Source organism: Sapajus apella, unplaced genomic scaffold, assembly GCF_009761245.1.
Source record: "Sapajus apella isolate SASKATOON/1434 unplaced genomic scaffold, GSC_monkey_1.0 scaffold58, whole genome shotgun sequence".
Lineage (NCBI taxonomy): Eukaryota > Metazoa > Chordata > Mammalia > Primates > Cebidae > Sapajus > Sapajus apella.
The window spans coordinates 477,031-498,767 of NW_022436998.1; the positions used below are offsets into that span (position 1 = coordinate 477,031).

A 21,737-nucleotide genomic window follows, 5' to 3' on the forward strand; every position below is an offset into this window, starting at 1 on the left:
GTCTTTTTGATAGTGGCCCTCTTAACAGATGTGAGGTGATACCTTATTTTGGTTGGATTTGCATTTCTTTAATGATTAGTGATGTTAGATATCTTTTCATATGCTTGTTAATCATTTTTGGCTAAATGTCTATTCAAATCCTTTGCTCATTTTTTAATTGAGTTATTTGTTTTTTGTTGTTGAGTTGTAGGAGTTCTTTATATATTCTGGATATTAGTTCCTTATCATCTGTATGTTTTGCAATTTTTTTTCCTATTTTGTAAGTTGCAATTTCACTCTGTTGTTTCCTTTGTGGTGCAGAAGTTTTAAAGATTGATGTAGTTCTACTTGTTTATTTTTGCTTTTGTTTCTTGTGTTTTTGGTGCCATATTCAAGAAATCATCACAAAATTCAGTGTTAGGAAGCTTTTTTTAAATTTTTGTTTTTTAATAGAGACAGAGTCTCAGGCTGGTCTCGAACTCCTGGGCTCAAGTGATCCTCCCACCTTGGCCTCCCAAAGTGCTGGGATTAAATGCATCAGCTACAGCACCTGGCCCCCTATGTTTTCTTTTAGAAGTTTTATATTTATAGTTTCTTGTCTTATGTTTAGGTCTTTAATCTATTTTGAACTATTTTTTCTTCCTTTTTTTTTTGTGACGAAGTCTCATTCTGTCACCTGGGCTGCCATTTAGTGGCATGATTTTGGCTCACTGCAACCTCTACCTCCTGGGTTCAAGTGATTCTTCTGCCTCAGTTTCCTAAGTATCTGGAACAACAGACATGCATTGCCACTCATGGCTAATTGTTTTGTAGTTTTTGGTAGAGACGGAGTTTCACCGTGTTGGCCAGGCTGGTCTTGAACTCCCAATCTCAAGTGTTCTGCCCGCCTTGGCCACCCAAAATGCTGGGATTACAGGTGTGAGCCACTGTGTCTGGCCAAATTATTTTTTTATATGGCATTAGGTAAGGGTGCAACTTCATCATTTTACATGTGAATATACAGTTTTTCCAAAACCGTTGAAGAGATTATTCTTTAACCATTGTGTAGTTGTGACACCCTTGTCGAAGATCATTTGACAGTGTATGCAAAGGTTTATTTTTGGGCTCTCTATTCTATTTTATTGGTCTCTATATCTGTCTTATACTAGTACCATACCGTTTCATTACTATAGCTTTGTAATATGTTTTGAAATAAGGAAGTGTAAGGCCTCCATTTTTGTTTTTCCTTCTCAAGATTGTTTTGGCTATTTGGGGTCCTTTGAGATTTTATATAATTTTAGGATGATTTTATATAATTAAAATTTTATATAATTAAAATTATATAAAATCATCCTAAAATTATATAAAATCACCTTGCTGGTGATCTTAAAGGAAAAGCTTTTGATTTTTCATATTATATTTTTATAATAATATAAAATTATATAATATAAAATTATATAATTTTATAATTTTTTATTAGCAAAAATTGCCATTAAAGTTTTGATAGCTATTGCATTGAATATGTAGATTGCTTTGGGTAGTATAGATATTTTAACAATCTTAAGTCTTCCATTCCATGAACATGAGATGTCTTTTTGTTTATTTGTACATTGTTTGGTTTCTTTCAACAATGTTTTATATTTTTAAATGTTTTATAATTTTAAAATTGAGTGTACCAGTCTTTCACCCCCTTGGTTAAGTTTATTCTTAAATATTTTGTTCTTTTTGATGCTATTACAAATGAGATTGCTTGTTAGTTTTCCTTTTGGATTATTCATTGTTACTGTATAGAAACAACTGTTTTTTGTTTTTGATTTTGTATTCTGCAACTGTGCTGAATTCATTTATTAGTTCTAGTTCTAACAGTGTGTATAGTGTGTGTGTGTGTGTGTGTGTGTGTGTTTGTGTGTGTGTGTAGGGGGGAAGTCTTTAGGGTTTTCTGTGTATTCGATTATTACATCTTTGAACAGATACAATTTTACTTCTTCTTTCCCAATTTGGATGCCTTTTATTTTATTTTTTTGAGACAGAGTCTTGCACTGTCACCCAAGCTGGAGTGCAGTGATGCGATCTTGGCTTACTGCAACATCTGCCTTCCAGGTTCAGGTGATTTTCCTGCCTCAGCCTCCTGAGTATCTGGGACAGATGTGCACCAGCACACCCGGCTAATTTTTGTATTTTTAGTGGAGATGGGATTTCACCATGTTGTTCAGGCTGGTCTGAAACTCCTGACCTTGTGATGTGCCTGCCTTGGCCTTCCAAAGTTTTGGGATTACAGGCGTGAGCCACGGTGCCTGGCCTTGGACGCTTTTCATTTCTTTTTCTTGCCTAAGGTCTCTGATTAGGACTTTCAATGCTATGTTGAAAAGAGGTGGTAAAAGTTGGCACTCTTGCCTTGCTGGTGATCTTAAAGGAAAAGCTTTTGATTTTTCATATTGAGTAAGATGTTAGCTGTGGACTTGTCATAGATGGATTTTATTATGTGGAGGTAATTTTCTTCCATTCCTGTTTCCTTGAGTGTTTTTATCATGAAAGTTTGTTGAATTTTGTCAGATGCTTTTTCTGGATTCAGATGACTGTGGTTTTTGTCCTTTATTCTGTTAATGTGATGTGTTACATTGATTGTTATAGGTTAAAACATCTTGGCATTACACGAATAAATCCCACTTGGACATGGTGTTTAATCCTTTTAATATGCTGTTGAATTTGATTTGCTAGTATTTTGTTGAGTATTTTTGCATCAATATTCATCAGTAATATCAGTCTATAGTTTTTTTTTTGGTAATATGTTTGTCTGGTTTTGGTATCAGGGTAATACTGGCCTCATAGAATGAGTTTGGAAACATTCTCTCGTATTCAGTTTTTTGGAACAGTTTGAGAAGGATTAGTTTTAATTCTTTTAAAATTGTTTGATAGAATTCACCAGTGAAGCCATCTGGTTCTGGGCTTTTCTTTACTGGGATGTTTTTCATTACTGATTGAACCTCCTTACTAGTTATAGGTCTGTTTAGATTTTTATTTATTTATTTTTTTTATGATAGTCTTGGTAGATTATATGTTTTTGGGAATTTATCCATTTCTTCTAGGTTTTCTAATTTGTTAGTATGTAATTGTTCGTAGTAGTCTCTTATTGTCCTTATTTCTGTGGTATCAGTTGTAATGTCTATTTATTTATTTATTTACTTACTTACTTACTTATTTAGAGATAGTCTCTCTCTCTTGCCCAGGCTGGAGTGCAGTGGCTTACTGCAACTTCCACGTCCTGGGCTCAAGTGATCCTCTCACCTCTGCTTCCTGAGTAGCTGAGACTACAGGCATGTGTCCTTATGACCGGCTAATTTTTTTTTGTAGAGATGGGGTTTAACCGTATTGTTCAGGCTGGTCTTGAACTTCTGAGCTCAAGTGATCCTCCTGCATTGACCTCCCAAAGTACTGGAATTATAGGTGTGAGCCACTGCATCAGGCAGTATTATAATTTTTGCTCTGTCAAAAAGAATTAGAATACGTTGAGAGGGAAAGTATTTTTAAAACCTATATTTTTGCTTATGGTTTTTTTTTTTTTTTTTTTTTTTTTTTTTTTTTTTAATTTTTTTTTTTTTTTTTTTTTTTTTTTTTGGTAAAGTCTTACTCTTGTTACCACCCAGGTTGGAGTGTAGTGGTGTGATCTCTGCTCACTGCAACCTCCAGCCTCCTGGGCTCAAGTGATTCTTGTGCCTCAGCTTCTCGAGTAGCTGGGATTACAGGCATCTGCCATCACAACTGGCTAATTTTTGTATTTTTAGTAGAGACAGGTTTCTGCCACATTGGCCAGGCTGGTCTTGAACTCCTCACTTCAGGTGAACCACTGTGCCTGGCTGGTTCCTTCTATTATTATTATTAATGCCTATCTAGAGAACTTCCTTTAAACATTTATTTATCTCTAGCTTTGCTAGAGATAAATGCTCTCAGTTTCCCTGTGTCTGAGGATGTCTTGATTTCTCCTTCATTCTTGAAGGATATTCCCACTGGATACAGAATGCTAGGATGGCAGTTTTTTCTTTCAGCAGTTGAAAACATTGTGTTACTTCCTTCTTTTCTTTATGGATTCTGATAAGAAATCTGCTGTCATTTGAATTGGTTTTCCCGTCTAGATAAGGTGTCATTTTTCTCTTACAGCTTTGAAAATTCTTTCTTTGTTTTAGTTTTCAGAAATTTATCATGATGTGTTTGATGTGGATTTTTTTAGGTTTATTCTGTTTCATGTTCACTTCACTTCTTTATGTCGTTTACCAAATTTAGGACACCTTCAGACATGATTTCTTCTAGTCCTTTTCCAGTCCCCCATTTTTTCTCTTCTTCTAGGACTCCATTGACATGAATTTTGGATCTTTTATATATTCTCATAGGTTTGTAAGTCTCTTTATTTCTTTTTTTCTCTCCATTTTTTTTTTTTTTTTTTTTTGAGACGGAGTTTTGCTCTTGTTGCCCAGGCTGGAGTGCAATGTCACAATTTCAGCTCACCACAACCTCTGCCTCCTGGGTTCAAGTGATTCTCCTGCCTTAGCCTCTCAAGTAGCTGGGATTACAGGTGTCTGCCACCATGCCCAGCTAATTTTGTATTTTTAGTAGAGACAGGGTTTCTCCATGTTGGTCAGGCTGGTCTCAAACTCCTGACCTCAGGTGATCCACCTGCCTTGGCTTCCCAAAGTGCTGGGATTACAAGTGTAAGCCACCACACCCAGTCCCCATTCTATTCCTCCATGTTCTTGAAATTGGATAATTTCTATTATTCTACCTTCCAGTTCACCGATTCTTTCCTTTGTCTCCTTTGTGCTGCTGTTGAGTGTATCCACTGTGGTTTTTATTTCAGTTGTTACTTCATTCTTTATATGTTTTTTTGTTGAGACTTTAAAAAATTTGTTTCAAGCGTGCTCATAATTGTTCATTGAAACATTTTTATGATGAGTGTGTTAACATCTTTGTTAGGTTATCCCAACATCTCTGTCATCTTGGTGTTGGCATCTCTTTATTGATCTTCCTGGTTCTTCTGAGAGACCTTCCTGATTCTTCTGAGAGACGTGATTTTCAACTGAATCTTGAACATTCTTGTTATTATGTTATTAGATTCTGGATCTCATTAAAACCTTCTGTTTTCACTGGCTTCCTCTCAGATAGGGGATTGGGGTGCTGACTCATTACTGACAGGTGGGGATAAAAAGTTCAGTTTCTCCACTCTGCCGTTTGTTTGCACCTGAGGTCACTGGGGCCACTCATTACTGCTGGATGGGGTGTGAGTTCAGGCCCCACATGGCCTCCACTAACACCTTATGGGTGAGTGGTGGCCTTGACACTACTGAGCAGTGGTGAGAGCCCTGATTCTCTCCTAGGTTTTCTTCATTATAGCTGGGTAAGGATGAAATCCGGACTCCCTACTGGGCTTTCTCTGAGCCTACCCTAGTGAGGTAGTTGGGGAACCTTATCATAGCCTGGTGAGACTAGAAGTCTGGACTCCCCACTTGGCCTTTCCTGGCTGGAGAATAGTGGTTATTGTTTCAATGTGTTGTGTCTTGCTGGGCTGCCCCTTTCTGATCACTGGGTCAGAGATAGCAGCCTTCTCTTGAGACTTCTTCTGCCTGTGTCCATTGCTTTCCAGGTTGCTGCCCTCAGCTCCATGTCTGGGATGTCCAAGTCAACAAGAGCACCATGGGAACTCACCACCATGGTCCTCAGGACGTGGGGTCCCTAGCCAGTCTGCCTTCTGTTGCCCTGTCAGAGTCTTCTCATGTTTGCTTTGTATGTAATGTCCAGGGTTGTACTGGGTGAAGCGGAGAAATATGTCTACTTCATTTTCTCAGACAGGAAAAAGGCTTTTATGAGGAGACCATCTTCTCCTGTCTGGATGCTTTCAATAATTCACATAATTCCCCTTTCTATTCTAATCTTTGTTTTATTAAAGTATCAAAATGTGAGAAAATGACCGTACTAAGGTTGTGTCAGCAATGAGAATTTTTTTCTTATGGCCGTCTTGTTTTAGCTGAGATTTATATGCAGATAATTAAGTGGCTGCCACAGATGATGGCCCAAGTTAAAAAAAAAAAAGCCCCTTTATATCCTTACTCTGGTCACTTCATGGTTGTGATGGAGTAGACGTTCATCCCAGGGTTGCTGGGCTGGCCCGTGCCCCAGAGCCATGGGCACACTGCTTTCCATCCTCCTTATCCTTCTGATCCTCACCCCAGCTGCCCTTTTGGCTGGAGCAGGTGTGAGAGTCACATAAAGTCTGCAGGCTCAGTCTCCAAAATCCTCCTTCGGGAGGTGGGCTCAAGGGGAGTTTCTTCTTATGTTCTAAAGACCACTGGGACCCTCCTACTCCTGGCTGTGTCACCCACCTCGTTAGGCTGGGATGGGAGTGGCTTGGCTAGAACAACCCTGGGGCCCACAGGTCAGGTCCTAAAATAGTGGGAGAAAATGTTAAACATTTAGGAAACTGATACGCATCAGCGCCCAGGGAGAAAGAGGAACTAGGAAACTGTGTAATGTATTGTTACTCAAAGTAGTTGAATTTGCTTATATTCTTGTATTTTGCTATTAAAACTGTACAGAGTGGGTTCAGAAGAAAGTGTTTATTCACTGTTCTACCCTCAAAACTTTTTCTCCTGGAGACTGAGTGGTGTGTATTATATTTTCTGAAGCCATATCATTGTAGTATTCTTTCATTGCTGTTATTAATATAAAAATGAGAATTTTTTTGCTCTATTTCTCCTTCATATTTTTGTCATTATTATTTTTTAAGATATTGTGGTATCATGTCAATACCTTGTAGTCCAGTGTCTAAGACTTAGACTTTGGATCTTAGGATGTTATTTTTGAGTCAGGTGTACCTATTCCCGAAGTAGGGTAATAGAAATGGAAAGTGTTTTATAAATCGTCCAGTGTTATAAAGATACTATCATTATTTGAGAAAAATAGTAAGCTGGTTTCTTTTGTTTTTGTTTTTTTAAATCACAGAAATCCTTCACAAGATGATTTTCTGTAAGAATATGTGATGGCCTTGTGGTTTGGGTTCTGTCATTTTTTTTGGGTGTTCTGTCAGTGGCTTCCAGACATAACATACACCAAAGAAGAGGAAAAATCTTTCCCAAGAACATTCCATAATCTGATCTCAACTTTAAAATAGTTCTAAGTATAATAGAAAAAAGATTATCCAAAAATAATGTAATATGTTTATTATAGGGCAAGTTCCAAACTCAGGACTCAGAGTCAGGCATATAACTCTAAAGAAAGGGCTGGAAACATGAGATAAAGAAAGACCCTTGGTTACAACAACTCCCCCAGTGGTTCTATCGCCTGCCGTGGAAGGCACCCACAGTTCCCTGCAGGTGTGGGAAGAGGCCAAGCAGAGAGCAGCTGGAGGGGGCAGGACAGGCAGGGATAGCTGCTTTCCCTCCCCCAAATGCAGCCAGCAGGAGTGACCAATGAGCCTTTCTACTGAAATTCTGACCTTCTTTGGCAGTCACAAAGCATATGTCACTCTTTGGGTACCTTTTCCTCTATTGTGAGGACATGGTTGGAGTGGAAGGGAAACACCTGGAGCTTGATTGCTGTGATTGACTCTGTCTTTAGTTGGGAACCTGAAGACTGAATGTGACCCAGAGGTTGTCTCAGAAAAGAGAAAAGAAGAAAGGAGAGGGAGAAAGAAAGAGGAAAAGGTAACTTGTAGAGAATTACCCAGGGAAAACACATACCCTAGAAATGAATAAGCATGATTGATACAATTCATTTGCACCTGTGAAAGTGGCGCCAGCCCTAAAGAGAGACTGGTTAGAGTTGCTGAATAAAACCATTCCTGGCCACTGCCTGCATCCCTAAAGCTGCATCTATAAAGCTGGAGACTTTATAGCTTTTTTTACTCGGGAAGCATAATTCTTTATATATAGAAACCTATCATCTGTATCAATAAATTGCCCCACCATCTGATATTTGCTGTTTAGTTCCACTGGGCACACTGGCCTTCCTCCCTAGCAGCTCAGGCTGAGAGGAAGGAGGTAATTGGGGGTCAGGAGGTGGGGCTGCCCATGTCCCTGGCACAGCCCTCAGGGGCTGGCTGCCCTGCAGGACCTCGTGAGCCTCCAGGAACAGGGAGAGTGCAGCAAGGAGGAAGGAGGTCTTGGGCCCACTCTGCAGTGTTCATTCACTTGCCTGATGTCTGCTGAGCTGTGACCTGTGCCAGGCACTGATCCAGGCCTGGAAATATGATGGGGAGCAAGACAGGTCATGTCCCCCCACTCCTGGCGCTTACTTTCCAGTGGGGAGACAGGCAACAAAGAAATAAAGGAATACAAGTAGAATACATGCTGAGAGAGCAGGTGGGGAGTTAAGAGTGATTGTGGGGGATGTGGCGGCCTGTTTTAAGTCGGGGTCAGGAAGGCCACTCTGAGGAGTGCACTTGAGCAGAGACCTGGATGGAGCATGGGAGCCACGGCGACACCTGGGAAGGGCACTGCAGGCTGAGGGTGCAGTGAGGGCACAGGCTGTGAGGCTAGTGTTTGCCAGGCACAGCAGGAAGCCTGGTCTCAGTCAAGTGGAGTGAGCCAGGGCTGGCAGGGGATGTGTCTGGAGGGAGAAGCTTGGGGCACATATGTTAGGGACTTTTTCCTTTGTGATAACATTTACTCCAAAAAAGTTGAATTTGATGAAACATATATTTTATTATTAAAACTAAATATTTTGTGCTAAGTCAAATGAGAATACATTGAGCCGAAGCATGACACAGTCTGATTCATGTGTTTAAAATATCACTCTGGGCCGGGCACTCTGGCCCATGCCTGTAATCCCAGTGCTTTGGGAGTCCGAGGCTGGAGGATCACTTAAGGCCAGAACTTTGAGACCAGACTGGGCAACACAGCAAGACCCTGTCTCTACAAAAATAATGACAAAATTAGCGGGGGATGGTGGTGCATCTGTAGTCTTAGCTACTCAGGAGGCTGAGGCAGGAGGATCTACCTGTTGAGGCCAGTAGTTCAAGTTTACAGTTATCTATGATTGCACCACTGTACTCCAGCCTAGGCAACAGAGTGAGTCCCTGCCTCTAAAAACATAAAAAATATCACTCTGATATTCTGAATAGAGGCCATCACTCTGGTCTCTAGTCAAAAATAAGACTGTCCTTGGGCCATTAGTGATAGCGGAGACAAGTTACACATCTTGTCAGCTGTGCTGGTAAGGGATGGCATGGCTTGGACCTGGGGGAGGTGGGGAGGTGAGAAGGGGTCAGATGCAGGGTAGATTTACAGGTATAGCTGATGAGAGACTACCTTCCTGTCACCACCCACCGCTTAGAAAGTGGAGCCCTGGGGAAAAGAGGTGGGCTCTGCCTGTCTTGTCCTGTTCTGGGTCACCCAGAATGACAGGAGGAAGGTAGGGAAGACAAAGCCTGGCTTGCCCGGTCCCTGGGCCTGAACACTTCATGGTTTACAAAGCACTTGCATGTCCCAACCTCACGACCAACCTGTAAACCAGGCAAGGAAGGTACTGTTACCTCTGTGTTATAGGTGAGGAGACCCAAGTGCCTTGAGAATCAGGAGGTATTTATAGACAGGGAAAGCACTGTGAGATAGGAATGCAGAACACGAGATTCCTGCTCAGGAAAGCAATGTTTGTGGCCCGTACAAGGGGGACCTGGCTGAATTCTTTGTGGTTGGGCTGTGGTTGACATTTTTTTCTTTTCTAAACTTTCCTCTGGACATAATGCTGTTGATATAATTTATAAAGAGATAGAGCATTCCCATTCCATGGGATTAGGCCAAAAAGTAACTGAACTACTGAAGCTATTTAAAAGAAGAGCTTCTGATTGTATTGAAGCAGCAGCCAGCTCTGACGACAAAGATGTCTCACTTTCACTGTGCTGGCAGCAGATCTATGGCTGAGTTAGGAGAGGGCTTGGAGGTAATTTCTATCTATCCTTCAAATCAGCGGTGCCTTTGCCTGGAGGAGGTTTCCGGTGAAGTTATTTTTTAACTTCTGTCATGTCCTAATCAATTTTTCAAACATTCTTTATAGCTTAGACCATGCTCAGCCTCCAAGCGGTCTTGTCATCGACAAAGAATCTGAAGTTTACAAGATGCTTCAGGAGAAACAGGAGTTGAATGAGCCCCCGAAACAGTCCACGTCTTTCTTGGTTTTGCAAGAAATCCTGGAGTCTGAAGAAAAAGGTAATCAGCTCCATCTGCAGTCAGAGGCTCTTGTTCAAGGTCAGATGTGAGAGTCAGTCATTGCGGAAGCACAGGTGAACACACCCTGGAGCCTGCTTTGGAGGGCATGGGCTTTTAAAATGCTGAAATTCTTTAAAAGCAATAGAGAGGGGAAGAGAGGGGAAGAGAGAGTGCTGATCACACTTTCTCCCTGGGTCTGTATGTAAGAAACTCCAGGCCTGGCCAACTGTGTCCTATCACATGAGCAAGAGCATGCAGAGGTTGGGGTGAGCCTGACTGCTGTGGGAATCTGTTGGTCTGTCCCTTGGCCATTCATTTGCTTTGAGCCCAGAAACAATACCTTGATGGTGGCTGAGGAAGGAGTGATGAAGGCCATGGGCAATGAGCAGCAGAATGAGGATAAAGCAGTCCTCAGTGAAGCCAGGGGCTGGCTTTGCTTTGGGGCTTGTGTTTGTATTTGCTCTAGGGTTGGTGGCCTCTTGAGGGCTTGAGACCCCCCCTTGTGGCCATGTTCTTACACTGTGATCTCCAGCAAATCTCTGAACCTTCCCAGGCCTGTTTTCTCATCTGTCCATCAGGGATAAAAATCCTTTCCTCTAAGATTGTTGTGGTCATGAAATGGCCTAAGTTGTGTAAAACATCCATTACTGTAACCGAGTACAGTGCTGGATGTTATTGTGATGTTCGAAATGTTGTGAAGAAGCTTTCTTGTCCTTGGGGTGAGCTTTGATGTTGAGGCACTCAGGGCCACCCCATAGGGTGCTGCAGGTCTCAGGTGACATGCTTCTCACTGAAGACTTATGATCATGTTTAAGTGGATAGCAGTAAAAGTATCTTCACTTAATAACAATGGTATAGGTTGAGAAATTGTGACAGGTGGATGTATTGAAGAAGGGATGCTTTTTTCCCCTCACAAAGGTGACCTGTGGATCAGCAGTCCTGACACCTGCCTCCTCCCAGGTAGATCCTCATCAGCACCCCCTGTGACACTTGTGAGCAGCCTCTTCCAGAGAGCTGGGTTTTGCATTCTTCCCTAGTCCCTGTGATGCCCAGTCCTCCATACTCTCTTCCTTTTTTTTTTTTTGAGATGGATTTTTGCTCTTGTTACCCAGGCTGGAGTGCAATGGTGTGATCTCGGCTCACCGCAATCTCTGCCTCCTAGGTTCAAGCAATTCTCCTGCCTCAGCCTCCCGAGTAGCTGGGACTACAGGCGCATGCCACCATGCCCAGCTAATTTTTGTATTTTTAGTAGAGACGAGCTTTCACCATGTTGACCAGGATGGTCTCGATCTCTTGACCTCATGATCCACCAACCTCGGCCTCCCAAAGTCTCTTCCTTTTTTGGGGCTTGGGCACCTCAGTGCGATCTTGCTTTCTCTGCCCTCTTTATCTCTTTCATGGACCTATCTGCAAAAAGACAGTGGATGCTCCAGTGAGGGGACACCTTGTGATTTTCAGTGTGAGACCTGCCTCAGCCAGGTTGCAAAAGGATTGATATGTTGGCTGAGAGCCTAGTGCCCTCTGGAGGATGAACCTCCCTCCTCAGAGTCCGCAGCTGAAGATTCAGCTCACTGGGGAGCCCTTTCTGAGCAGAAAGTTCCCTGAACACACCTGACACCCGAGCTTCCTCCCCATTTGTGTGGTTTCTTTAGAGAGAGTGGCAATATACAACCGTAAGGAATTAGGAAATGATAGGCCATGTGTTTGCATGTGCTTCTTTTAGGCTAAAATGCCATTGTTCTACCACTGCTTTCCTCTTTTGCTTGGAGTAGCTGAGCAGCTGGGAAGTAACGAGCCATACTTCGTATCAAGTTCCAGTATTAGCTTTGCCTGACGAACAACTTGGGGGTCAACCCTTGAGGATGACAGCTTTGCTAAAACATGTGGGAAACCACAGCTTATTTTACTCTTACGTGGATGTGAAACCCTTTAATGAGAGGCAAAGTCAGTTCATCCGTGCCCAAATAGACAAATGCTGCAGAGCTCATCTGGGCTCACAGAGAAGGACCTGAACTTGGATTTGGAAGCTCCATGCTCTTCAAGATCTGGACTTCTATCCTGCACTCTAGCCACCAAATTTGTGGCTTCCATTCCCAAGGTTACTTCGTGGTCCTGGTTGTCAGCTGGTGTTCCAGCCATCACACTTACTTCCAGGCGACAGGAAGGAAGAAGGGAGATAGGGCTAAGCAGGGAGTCCCTATTTCAGATGAGGCAGCATTCTCCTTCCTAGAAGTCCCACGCTACTCTGCCATTTACATTTTATTGACCATGATTTAGTCACGTGGCTACACCTAGGTAAATGAGAGTCTGGGAATTAGGATTATTTTTAAAAAAATTTTGTCCCTTAATCTGATGCTTCTTGCCCCAAAGAGAATCAAGATTCTGCTAGAAGGGAAGAGGGAGATAGCAAATCTTGTAGTTTCTCCTGTGTCTCTTAATGTGTACCTGCATTAAATCTTTACTGACTGTAACAGGATAGATTCCATACTAAACATTCTTTATATGCAGAAGGCTCTTGGGAGAAGAAACCCAAATGCCTGTTTTTTTTTGAGACAGGGTCTTGCTTTGTTGCCCAGGCTGGAGTGCAGTGGCACAATCTCAGCTCACTGCAACCTCCACCTCCCAGTTTCCGGCAATTCTCCTGCCTCAGCCTCCCAAGTATCTGGGATTACAGGCATGCACCACCATGCCCAGATAATTTTTGCACTTTTAGTAGAGATGGGGTTTCTCCATGTTGGCCAGGCTGGTCTTGAACTTGTGACCTCAGGTGATCTACCAGCCTGGACCTTCCAAAGTGCTGGGATTAGAGATGTGAGCCACAGCAACTGGCCCCAAATGCCTGTTTTTATTTGAGCTAAAATGGTGAAAGGTTAAGGCAGTAAAAGCAGTTGATGAAGGGTTCTGTCATTCAGAAAGGCCTCTGGCTCAGAAAGCAATGCTGCAGGCCAGAGACAGCACTGACGTCCAGGATCTGCTTCTTACCTGCTGTGACACCTCCAGCAAGTTGCTTGCAGTTCTAAGCTCTAGTTTATGCACAGGTCCAATGAAGCTAATAACTAGGACCTCACGGGATTATTTAGAGGGTTAAGTGAAGCTGTGTCTGTAAACTGCCGGGTGCACAGTGAGTGAGGCCCCTGAAGGAAGCTTGGCTACGGCAGGGTTTGGTCATAAACCTTGAAGACCCAACACAGGTTGTCTGATTTTGGGTAAAATTCAGCCTCTAGACTAGGAGAAAGGGCTCTTGGTTCCTCAAACTTCATTTTGTTCTGGATCAAATTCCAAAACTTGCAGGCAGAAGCCATTATGTTAAATAAAAATTGTGGGGAAATATACGTAACATAAAATTTACCATCTTAATAGATTTTCAGTGGTATTAAGTACATTTATGTGATTGTGCTACTATCATCACCATCCATCCTTTTATTTTGCAAAACTGAAACTGTTCCCATTAAGGAGTATCTCCCCATCCCTCCCTCCTCCTAACTCCTGGTAACCACTCTCCTACTTGTCTCTATGAATTGAACTACTCTAAATCCCTTACATAAGTGGCATCATGCAGTAGTTGTCCTTTTGGGCCTGGCTTAGTTCACTTAGCGTAATATCCTAATATCCTCAAGGTTCATCCATGTAGCATGTGTCAGAAATCCTTTGCATTTTAAGGCAGAATATTATTCTACTGTATATGTATACTACATTTTGTATATCTATTCATCTGTCCATAGAAGGAGGCTTTTAATGATTGGAGATTTGGAAGGAGCAGTCATGGCCAGAGGCTCTGAGATGAGAAAGCTGGAGACTTGTTCAGCAAGTACTGAGGCTCATTTTGGCTGGTGCCCAGGGTTCCAGGTGAATCCTCGGGTGATCTTCAGTTAGATATGGGGTGCAAGTTAGATACTGGGTGCAAGGTTAAGAATCATGAGCTTGATTCTAAAGGAGTGTGGAGCCATGCAAGGTTGTTGAGCAGTGAAGTGGATAGTAAAACAGCTGTGGTTTATTTAGCTAATTTTCACTTATTTTTTCAAAAAGTATTTGGGATACAGGATTCACTGGAAGAAGAGACATTTGGAAATTTTTGTAGTTGCCCAGAGTCCAAAGGAAGCTAGTATTTTCAACGTAAGCTAGTTGAGAAGAAAGGAAGAGAGATTTCTTTGGATTAGCCTTGTTGGCTAGATAAGCGAGAGAAAAACCTTGAAGCCAGCAGGTGGCGCTGCAGGGCTGAAAAAGCCACAGCGAGTCTTGTGGGGCAGGAAGCCTGTTCTGTCCTAGCTGTGTCCAGTTTTATCCAGGTCAGGTCTCTTCATTCTAGAAACAGATGTGGATTCTCCTACCAGGTGGAGATTGCATGCCCTTCCTAGCTTTCTTTCATTCTACCCTTTTGCAGCCTCTCTTCTTTCCTGGTGATTTTTCTGTGGATTGAGTGAGTTATGTGAAAAAGCCCATTGCGTAAGAGAGCCTGACCTCATTGAGCTGGTTCTCAGCCCAGTTAGTGCCTTTGAAAACTGCCCAGGTATGCAGAGTTGCCGCCATTTCCTTCTTGTCATGGGCAGGTAGCCAGGTGGCTTCAGCACCATCAGCCAGAAAATGAGGGAATCTGTTTGGGATGCTTGAGGCATGATGCCTGGAGAAGATGCCCACCCAGGCCCTTCTGAGATCCCTCTAGGCAGGGCCAGGATCAGGGTGAGGTCAGGGAGGCACTGCTTTGAGTGCGATTTATTTATTTATTTTTTTTCTTGAGATGGAGTCTTGCTCTGTTGCCCAGGCTGGAGTGCAGTGGCATGATCTCAGCTCATTGCAACCTCCACCCACTGGGTTCAAGCCATTTTCCTGCCTTAGCCTCCTGAGTAGCTGGGACTACAGGCATGTGGCACCATGCCCAGCGAGTTTTTGTATTTTTAGTAGAGATGGAATTTCACCATGTTGACCAGGCTGGTCTCGAACTCCTGACCTCAAGTGATCTGCCCGCCTTGGCCTTCTATAGTGCTCGGATTAGAGATATGAGCCAATGCGCCCGGCCTTGAGTGCGGAATTTACAGGGGCACTGGAAAACTCAATAATCAAGACAAAAATTACATTTAAATGCAATATTTTAAAAAATGCAGGTAAAATATATAATGAATAAAATGGAGCTTTGTCCTCCTCCCAAAGGAAGGGAGGAAGGCTTGGGAAGGGCAAGAAGGTACCTTGGGCTCAGGGCGAACAGAAGCGCAAAGGTGGTTTCTTCTTATGTACTTGCTGGTAGGCCCAACAAAGCCTTCCCCATGCCCATCTGTAGAGCTCACCACTTAAAACCATGGCATCTCCTAATCTCTGCCCCATCTCATGTGCTGCCAGGTGGACATCTGTGGGCATCAGTTCCCAGTGATGAACCATCCCAGCTCGGAGCGGGGAAGCCTAAGTCTGAGCCATGACGCCATGATAGGGCTGTTGAGAGTTCAGGCTGCATTCACATGTACTCTTTTGTTGTTCCCCATAAGCCAGCCAAGTACCCCAAACCCACTCTCATATCAGTCAGCAGTGGGTAACCTGTATTTATGAGGGCTGCTGGACAGCTGTGGCTCTGCTGGGCTTGGCAGGGCTGGACCAGGCCCCCTGAGTCCTCTTCATTCAAGCCCAGGGAAGGGAGAGGCACTCTGGCGCTTGCTGTTCTCATAGCAGAGGCGATAGCTCTGTGGGGACACGGCTACACCACACAACACTTAGTGTTGCCCTTAGTACTTTTGCCTAAACAAGACTCACATCTGCTCACATTGGCCAAAGTCTGGGGATGGGGAAGTCTACTCCATTGAGAGCAGGATTTCTCAGCCTTGGTGCTATTGACATTTTGGGCCATATGAGTCCTTGGTGTGGGGCTGCCCTGTGCATTTTGGGATGTTCAGTAGCATCCCTGACCTCTGCCCACTAGATGCCAGTGGCCCTCCCTTTCAGTGTGACATTCGAAACTGCTCTCTAGGAGACAAAATTGCCCCCAGTAGGGAACCACTGACTGAAGGTAAGCATGGCAAGAGAGGGGCAGGATAATTGTGGTCAAAATAGTCAACCATGTATTCTAAATACCCCGTGTTGCCGGGCACAGTGGTAAAAAATTAATAAATAAATGTCCGTTGTGTGAACACGTGTCTCTATTTTTGGTTCAGAAGGATTGGTCAGCCTATAGGGACTCAATTTCTGAAAAAACAAGAGAGCTAAGGCCCTCATCCATCAGCACCATGATTGCCCGATGTGACTGTAGTCATAGGGTGGCCCTCTTCTCATCCCCTTGCCTGGCACAGGAAGCTGTTTCTTTGCTCTTGCCCAGTGGTTCTTGGATCAGATGGGAACTTGTTGGAAATGCAAAGTCTTAGGCCCCATTCTGGGCCTTCTGGATCAGAAACTCTGGGGGTGGGGCCCAGCAATCTGTGTGTTAACAAGGCCTCCAGGTGATTCTGATGCACAATCAACTTTGAGAGCAGCTGCTTTAGTCTAAATAAGTGGTTTTAGCCAGGAGCATAGAATTGAATCTCCTGCACCTGGAGATGCTCATTCAGCTGGTCTGTGGCAGAGCCTGGCCTGAGGATTTAACAAAATTTCTGCTGGGGCCCGGGATGCTCACAGGTGCCTGTTCAGAGCCATGCTTGTGCAGAGGCTTCTCTAGTGTCTTGGGCCAAAGCATGTTGCACTAACATAGGCACCATCATGGATCTGCCATGTCATTTTATCATTTGTTTCAGTGTATTTACTGAGCCTCTATTTGCTATGCCCTCATGCTAGGCTCCGTGGGGTATTGAAATGTATATAAAAGAAGGCACTTGTGCTCAAGTGATTTGCAGTCTAGGGAGAGAGACATATAAATAGCTGACAAACATAACAATCCTGCAAGGCTACACCACAGTACAAAGGTAAGTTCTGTGGAAGCACAGCAAGTTGAATGTATGGTAATAATAGCAATATTAACAGCTTACTATTGTTAATAGCCACCGTGGTACAGGACTTTGTTACCTAAGATGTGATGAGCTGGGCCTTAGGCAGCTCAGCATCTAGCTATTAGGAGCTTATTTTATATGCACCAGGCTGACTACAGAAAGGCTCCTTCCTCTGCCCTGTAGGAGACGATTGCCATCTGGCTGCTGCTGTAGTATGCTGTACTCTGATGATTCTGTTCTTTCTGTGATATGGATTTCTTTTTTAAAAAACTTTATTTTTAAATTTCCAACTTTTAAGTTCAGGGGTACATGTCTAGGATGTGCAGGTTTGTTAAATAGGTCACCATGTGCCATGGTGGTTTGCTGCACAGATCATCCCATCACCTAGATATTTAACCCAGCATCCATCAGCCATTCTTCCAGAAGCTCTCCCTCCCCCACTCCACACCATCCAATAGGCCCAGTGTGTCTTGTCCCCTTTACCCCATGTATCCATTTGTTCTCATCATTCAGCTCCCACTTACAAGTAAGAATATGTGGTATTTGGTTTTATGTTCCTGCGTTAGTTTGCTGAGGGTAATGGTTTCCAACTCCATCCATGTCCCTGCAAAGGACAGGTTCTCATTCCTTTTTATGGCTGCATAGTATTCCCTAGTGTATATGTATCACATTTTCTTTATCCAGTCTGTCATTGATAGGCATTTAAATTGATTCCATGTCTTTGATATTGAATAGTGCTGCGTTGAACATAAGCATGCATGTATCTTTATGAAAGAATGATTTATATTCCTTTGGGTGTACACCCAGTGATGGGATTGCTGGGTTGAATGGTGTTTCTGCCTTGGTCTTTGGGGAATCACCAGACTATCTTCCACAATGTTTGAACTAATTTACACTCCCACCAACAGTGTAAACTTGTTCTTTTTTTTCACAACCATGCCAGCATCTGCTGTTTTTTGACTTTTTACTAATAGCCATTCTGACTCACATGAGATGGTATGTCACTGTGGTTTTGATTTGTATTTCTTTAATGATGTGATGTTGAGCTTTTTTTCATGTTTATTGGCCACATGTATGTCTTCTTTAGAAAAGTGTCTGTTTATGTTCTTTGCCCACTTTTTAATGTAGTTGTTTTTTTCTTTTATTGAGATGGAGCCTTGCTCTGTTACCCAGGCTGGAGTGCAGTGGCACAATCTTGGCAATTCTTCTGCCTCAGCCTCCTGAGTAGCTGGAACTACAGGTGCATGCCACCACACCTGGCTAATTTTTGTAATTTTAGTAGAGAGGGGGTTTGACTATGTTAGCCTGGCTATTCTCAAACTCCTGACCTCAGGTGATCCACCCACCTCGGCCTGCCAAACTGTTGGGATTATAGACGTGAGTCACTGTACCCGACCTATTTTTTTCTTGTAAATTTGTGTAAGTTCCTTGTAGATGCTGGATATTAGACCTTTGTCAGATGGATAGATTGCAAAAATTTTCTCCCATTCTGTAGGTTGTCTGTTCATTCTGATGATAGTATCTTTTGCTGTACAGAAGCTCTTTAGTTTAATCAGATCCCATTTGTCAATTTTTGCTTTTGTTACAATTGCTTTTGGGGTCTTCCTCATGAAATCTTTGCCCATGCCCATGTCCTGAACGGTATTGCCTAGATTTTCTTCTAGGCTTTTTATAGTTTTGGGCTTTACATTTAAGCCTTTAATCCATCTTGAGTTGACTTTTGTATATGGTGTAAAGAAGGGATCCAGTTTCAATTTTCTACATATGGCTAACCAGGTCTCCCAGCACCATTTATTAAATAGGGAATCCTTTCCCTATTGCTTGTTTTTGTCAGGTTTGTCAAAGATCAGGTGGTTGTAGGTGTGTGGTCTCATTTCTGGGTTTTCTATTCTGTTTCATTGGCCTATGTATCTATTCTTTTTTATTTTTTAAATTTTTTTCCTTTTTTCCCCCCAAGTATGCCCTACATATTTGCAATGTATCTATTCTTGTACCAGTACCATGTTGTTTTGGTTACTGTAGCCTTGTAACATACAGTAGTTTGAAGTTGGGTAGTGTGATGCTTCCAGCTTTGTTGTTTTTTGCTTAGGATTGTTTTGGCTGTTTGGCCTTTCATTTTTGGCCAAGAGTCAATCTCCTGTTTTATAGAAAAAGAAACTGGGGACCAAAGAGGTTACGTAATGTGCCTAGGATAACATAGCAGAATCACTCCAGTTCCCATGGCCTTGCCTGAACATATATTTATAAGTGGTTCTGAAAGGCTGAGTGATACTTATACAATTCTGTCCTTCCTGGCCAATGAGAGTGTTTTCCTCATTTCAGGGGATCCCAACAAGCCCTCAGGATTCAGAAGTGTTAAAGCTCCTGTCACTAAAGTGGCTGCGTCGATTGGAAATGCTCAGAAGTTGCCTATGTGTGACAAATGTGGCACTGGGATTGTGTGAGTATCTGCTTCCCACAGCCTTTGCAGGCCCTGCAGGTTGGGTAAACCATGAAAATGTGGCAAGTGCTGGATGTTGCACATTTTGCTTCTGAAGGAGGCAAATCCCTCCTGGAAAAATGCAGTAGAGAGGCCGGGAAGGTCCTGGGTCCCGGAGCCAGGTTGTGAAGGCTTTCCTTCACTGCAGAGCCCTTAGGTTATGAACATATAAAAGGAGAAAAATCAGGACTGCCCTGTTGAAGTAGGAGGGGCTTCTGGAAAAATGTCTCTGGACTCTGGGAAGAAAAAAAGCAAGTGCCTTATGATTGGAGGCCAATTGGGAGGCCCTGGTTTCCCCTGGGATGGGTCCCTGGGGAGGAGCCCCAGGCCCCTGCTCTGGAAGGATGGTGCAGAATTCGGGTGCCACCTGCAGGTGCTTGTCACTGAGAGAGTCCTTTCCCTCCCTTGCTTTTGTAGCGGTGTGTTCGTGAAGCTGCGGGAGCGTCACCGCCATCCCGAGTGTTACGTGTGCACTGACTGTGGCACCAACCTGAAACAGAAGGGCCATTTCTTTGTGGAGGATCAAATCTACTGTGAGAAGCATGCCCGGGAGCGAGTGACACCACCCGAGGGCTACGACGTGGTCACCGTGTTCCCCAAGTGACCCAGCAGATTTCACCACTGTTCTCAGCCGACCTCTGCTGCAGCTTGTTCTCTCAGTGTCCTGGCCCTCTCCTGCCTTGAAAGTTGTCTGCTTACTTTGGTTTTCCCCCTGTTGGTAAAACATTGAGTCCTCTGCCTTGGTTAATTGACTCACACCAGCTATGTGATCCCCGATTTTACAATAAAAGGAAAACTGTTTTGTTCAGTGTCCCCTTGCCAGCAACCCTGTGTCCCTTCCTCCCCTCTGTTCTCTGCTGCATTTCGACATCAGCCAAATTTGAACCCAATCAAATATAATGTGCCTGACATTCATTTAGTTTTTACTCAATAAATTTATAGAGTCCAAAGCAGTGCGGTGTCTGTTTTCTGAGCATGTGTCCCGTTTCCTACTCAAGCCTGATGAGATTTCTGAGGTCTGTCCTCTTGTTTTGGGTTTCTTGTTTCTCTCAGATTTACTGGCCTTTCAACTTGCCTCTTAACAAGCTCTGTTCTTATATTTCTTTGAAGCTTACTTGAAGTCCTCTTTGTCTAATGCTAATATAAGATACTTCACTGTTTTAGTGAAATGAAGTTTTCTTTGTATTGGGCTGTTCTGAGGCTTAGCTGACGAAATGAATGCCTCTCAAATAAAAGGTAGGAGATTTAGCAGTTGGCTTGGACACATTCCCCAGTAAGTCTCTCTCCAGGCTGGTTGCTGCCATCCCAGCTGCTCTCCTTTGTGAGGGGCAGCAACCTTAGGAATGTGTCCAACAGCAGCAGAGAGCCCAGGACATGGCCACTGTGCCCTCCTCACAGAGGAGACTGGGGACCCTGGCTGCTAAGAAAGAGTCCTGAGTCAAGATCTGAGGTTGCTGCAGTTTATCTCCTGGTGACTAATCCCTCATGGGGTTAATTGCTCAAACAGTGGTGCCCCCATCCCTCCCGACACAGACTAAGTGGTTGTTATGAGAGGTGGACAGGGTATTCCAAGCAACCCTCTGTCTTCCAAAGGAGCAACCATCTATCCTTGATCAGTGCTCACCACCCTCAGTAATAGTTTGTGACCTTGAATTATAAATGGACTGACATGGTACATACTCTAAGAGTAAGAATTTCAGTCAGTGCGAGGATTTCATAACAGACTCTGAAGCCAGAATGTACCATGGACAGTTTATGCACATGAGCACTTTTAGTGCTTCAACAAGCAGAACTTAAACTGTTGAGGCAGAATATCATGTGATGTTAAAGCTCTCAATTTTTTTTTTTTTTTTTATTATTTTTTTTTTTTTTTTTTTTTGAGATGCAGTTTCACTCTTGTTGCCCAAGCTGGAGTGCAATGGCAGGATCTTGGCTCACTGCAACCTCTACCTGCCAGGTTCCAGCAATTCTCCTGCCTCAGCCTCCTGAGTAGCTGGGATTACAGGCACGCACCACCATGCCCGTCTAATTTTTTGTATTTTTTTTTTTTTTTTAAGTAGAAATGGGGTTTCACCATGTTAGCCAGGCTGGTCTCGAACTCCTGACCTCAGGTGATCTGCCCACCTCGGCCTCCCAAAGTGCTGGGATTACAGGTGTGAGCCACCACGCCCGGCCTAGTTAATTAGTTCTTACTTTAAACCCCATCTACTT

At 43.3% G+C, this 21,737-nt stretch overlaps 1 protein-coding gene across 1 annotated transcript in view; it reads left to right on the top strand.

The window, feature by feature from the left end:
• PDLIM1 (PDZ and LIM domain 1) overlaps positions 1-20,479 on the top strand; it is a 60,265-nt gene extending 39,786 nt beyond the window's left edge. Inside the window, exons 5-7 of the mRNA XM_032245488.1 lie at positions 9,997-10,148; positions 19,370-19,487; positions 19,944-20,479. Of these exons, the coding sequence (XP_032101379.1) occupies positions 9,997-10,148; positions 19,370-19,487; positions 19,944-20,130 (457 nt within the window). The 3' untranslated portion in view covers positions 20,131-20,479. The remainder of the gene's footprint in view (positions 1-9,996; positions 10,149-19,369; positions 19,488-19,943) is intronic.
• Positions 20,480-21,737: the final 1,258 nt, after the last annotated feature.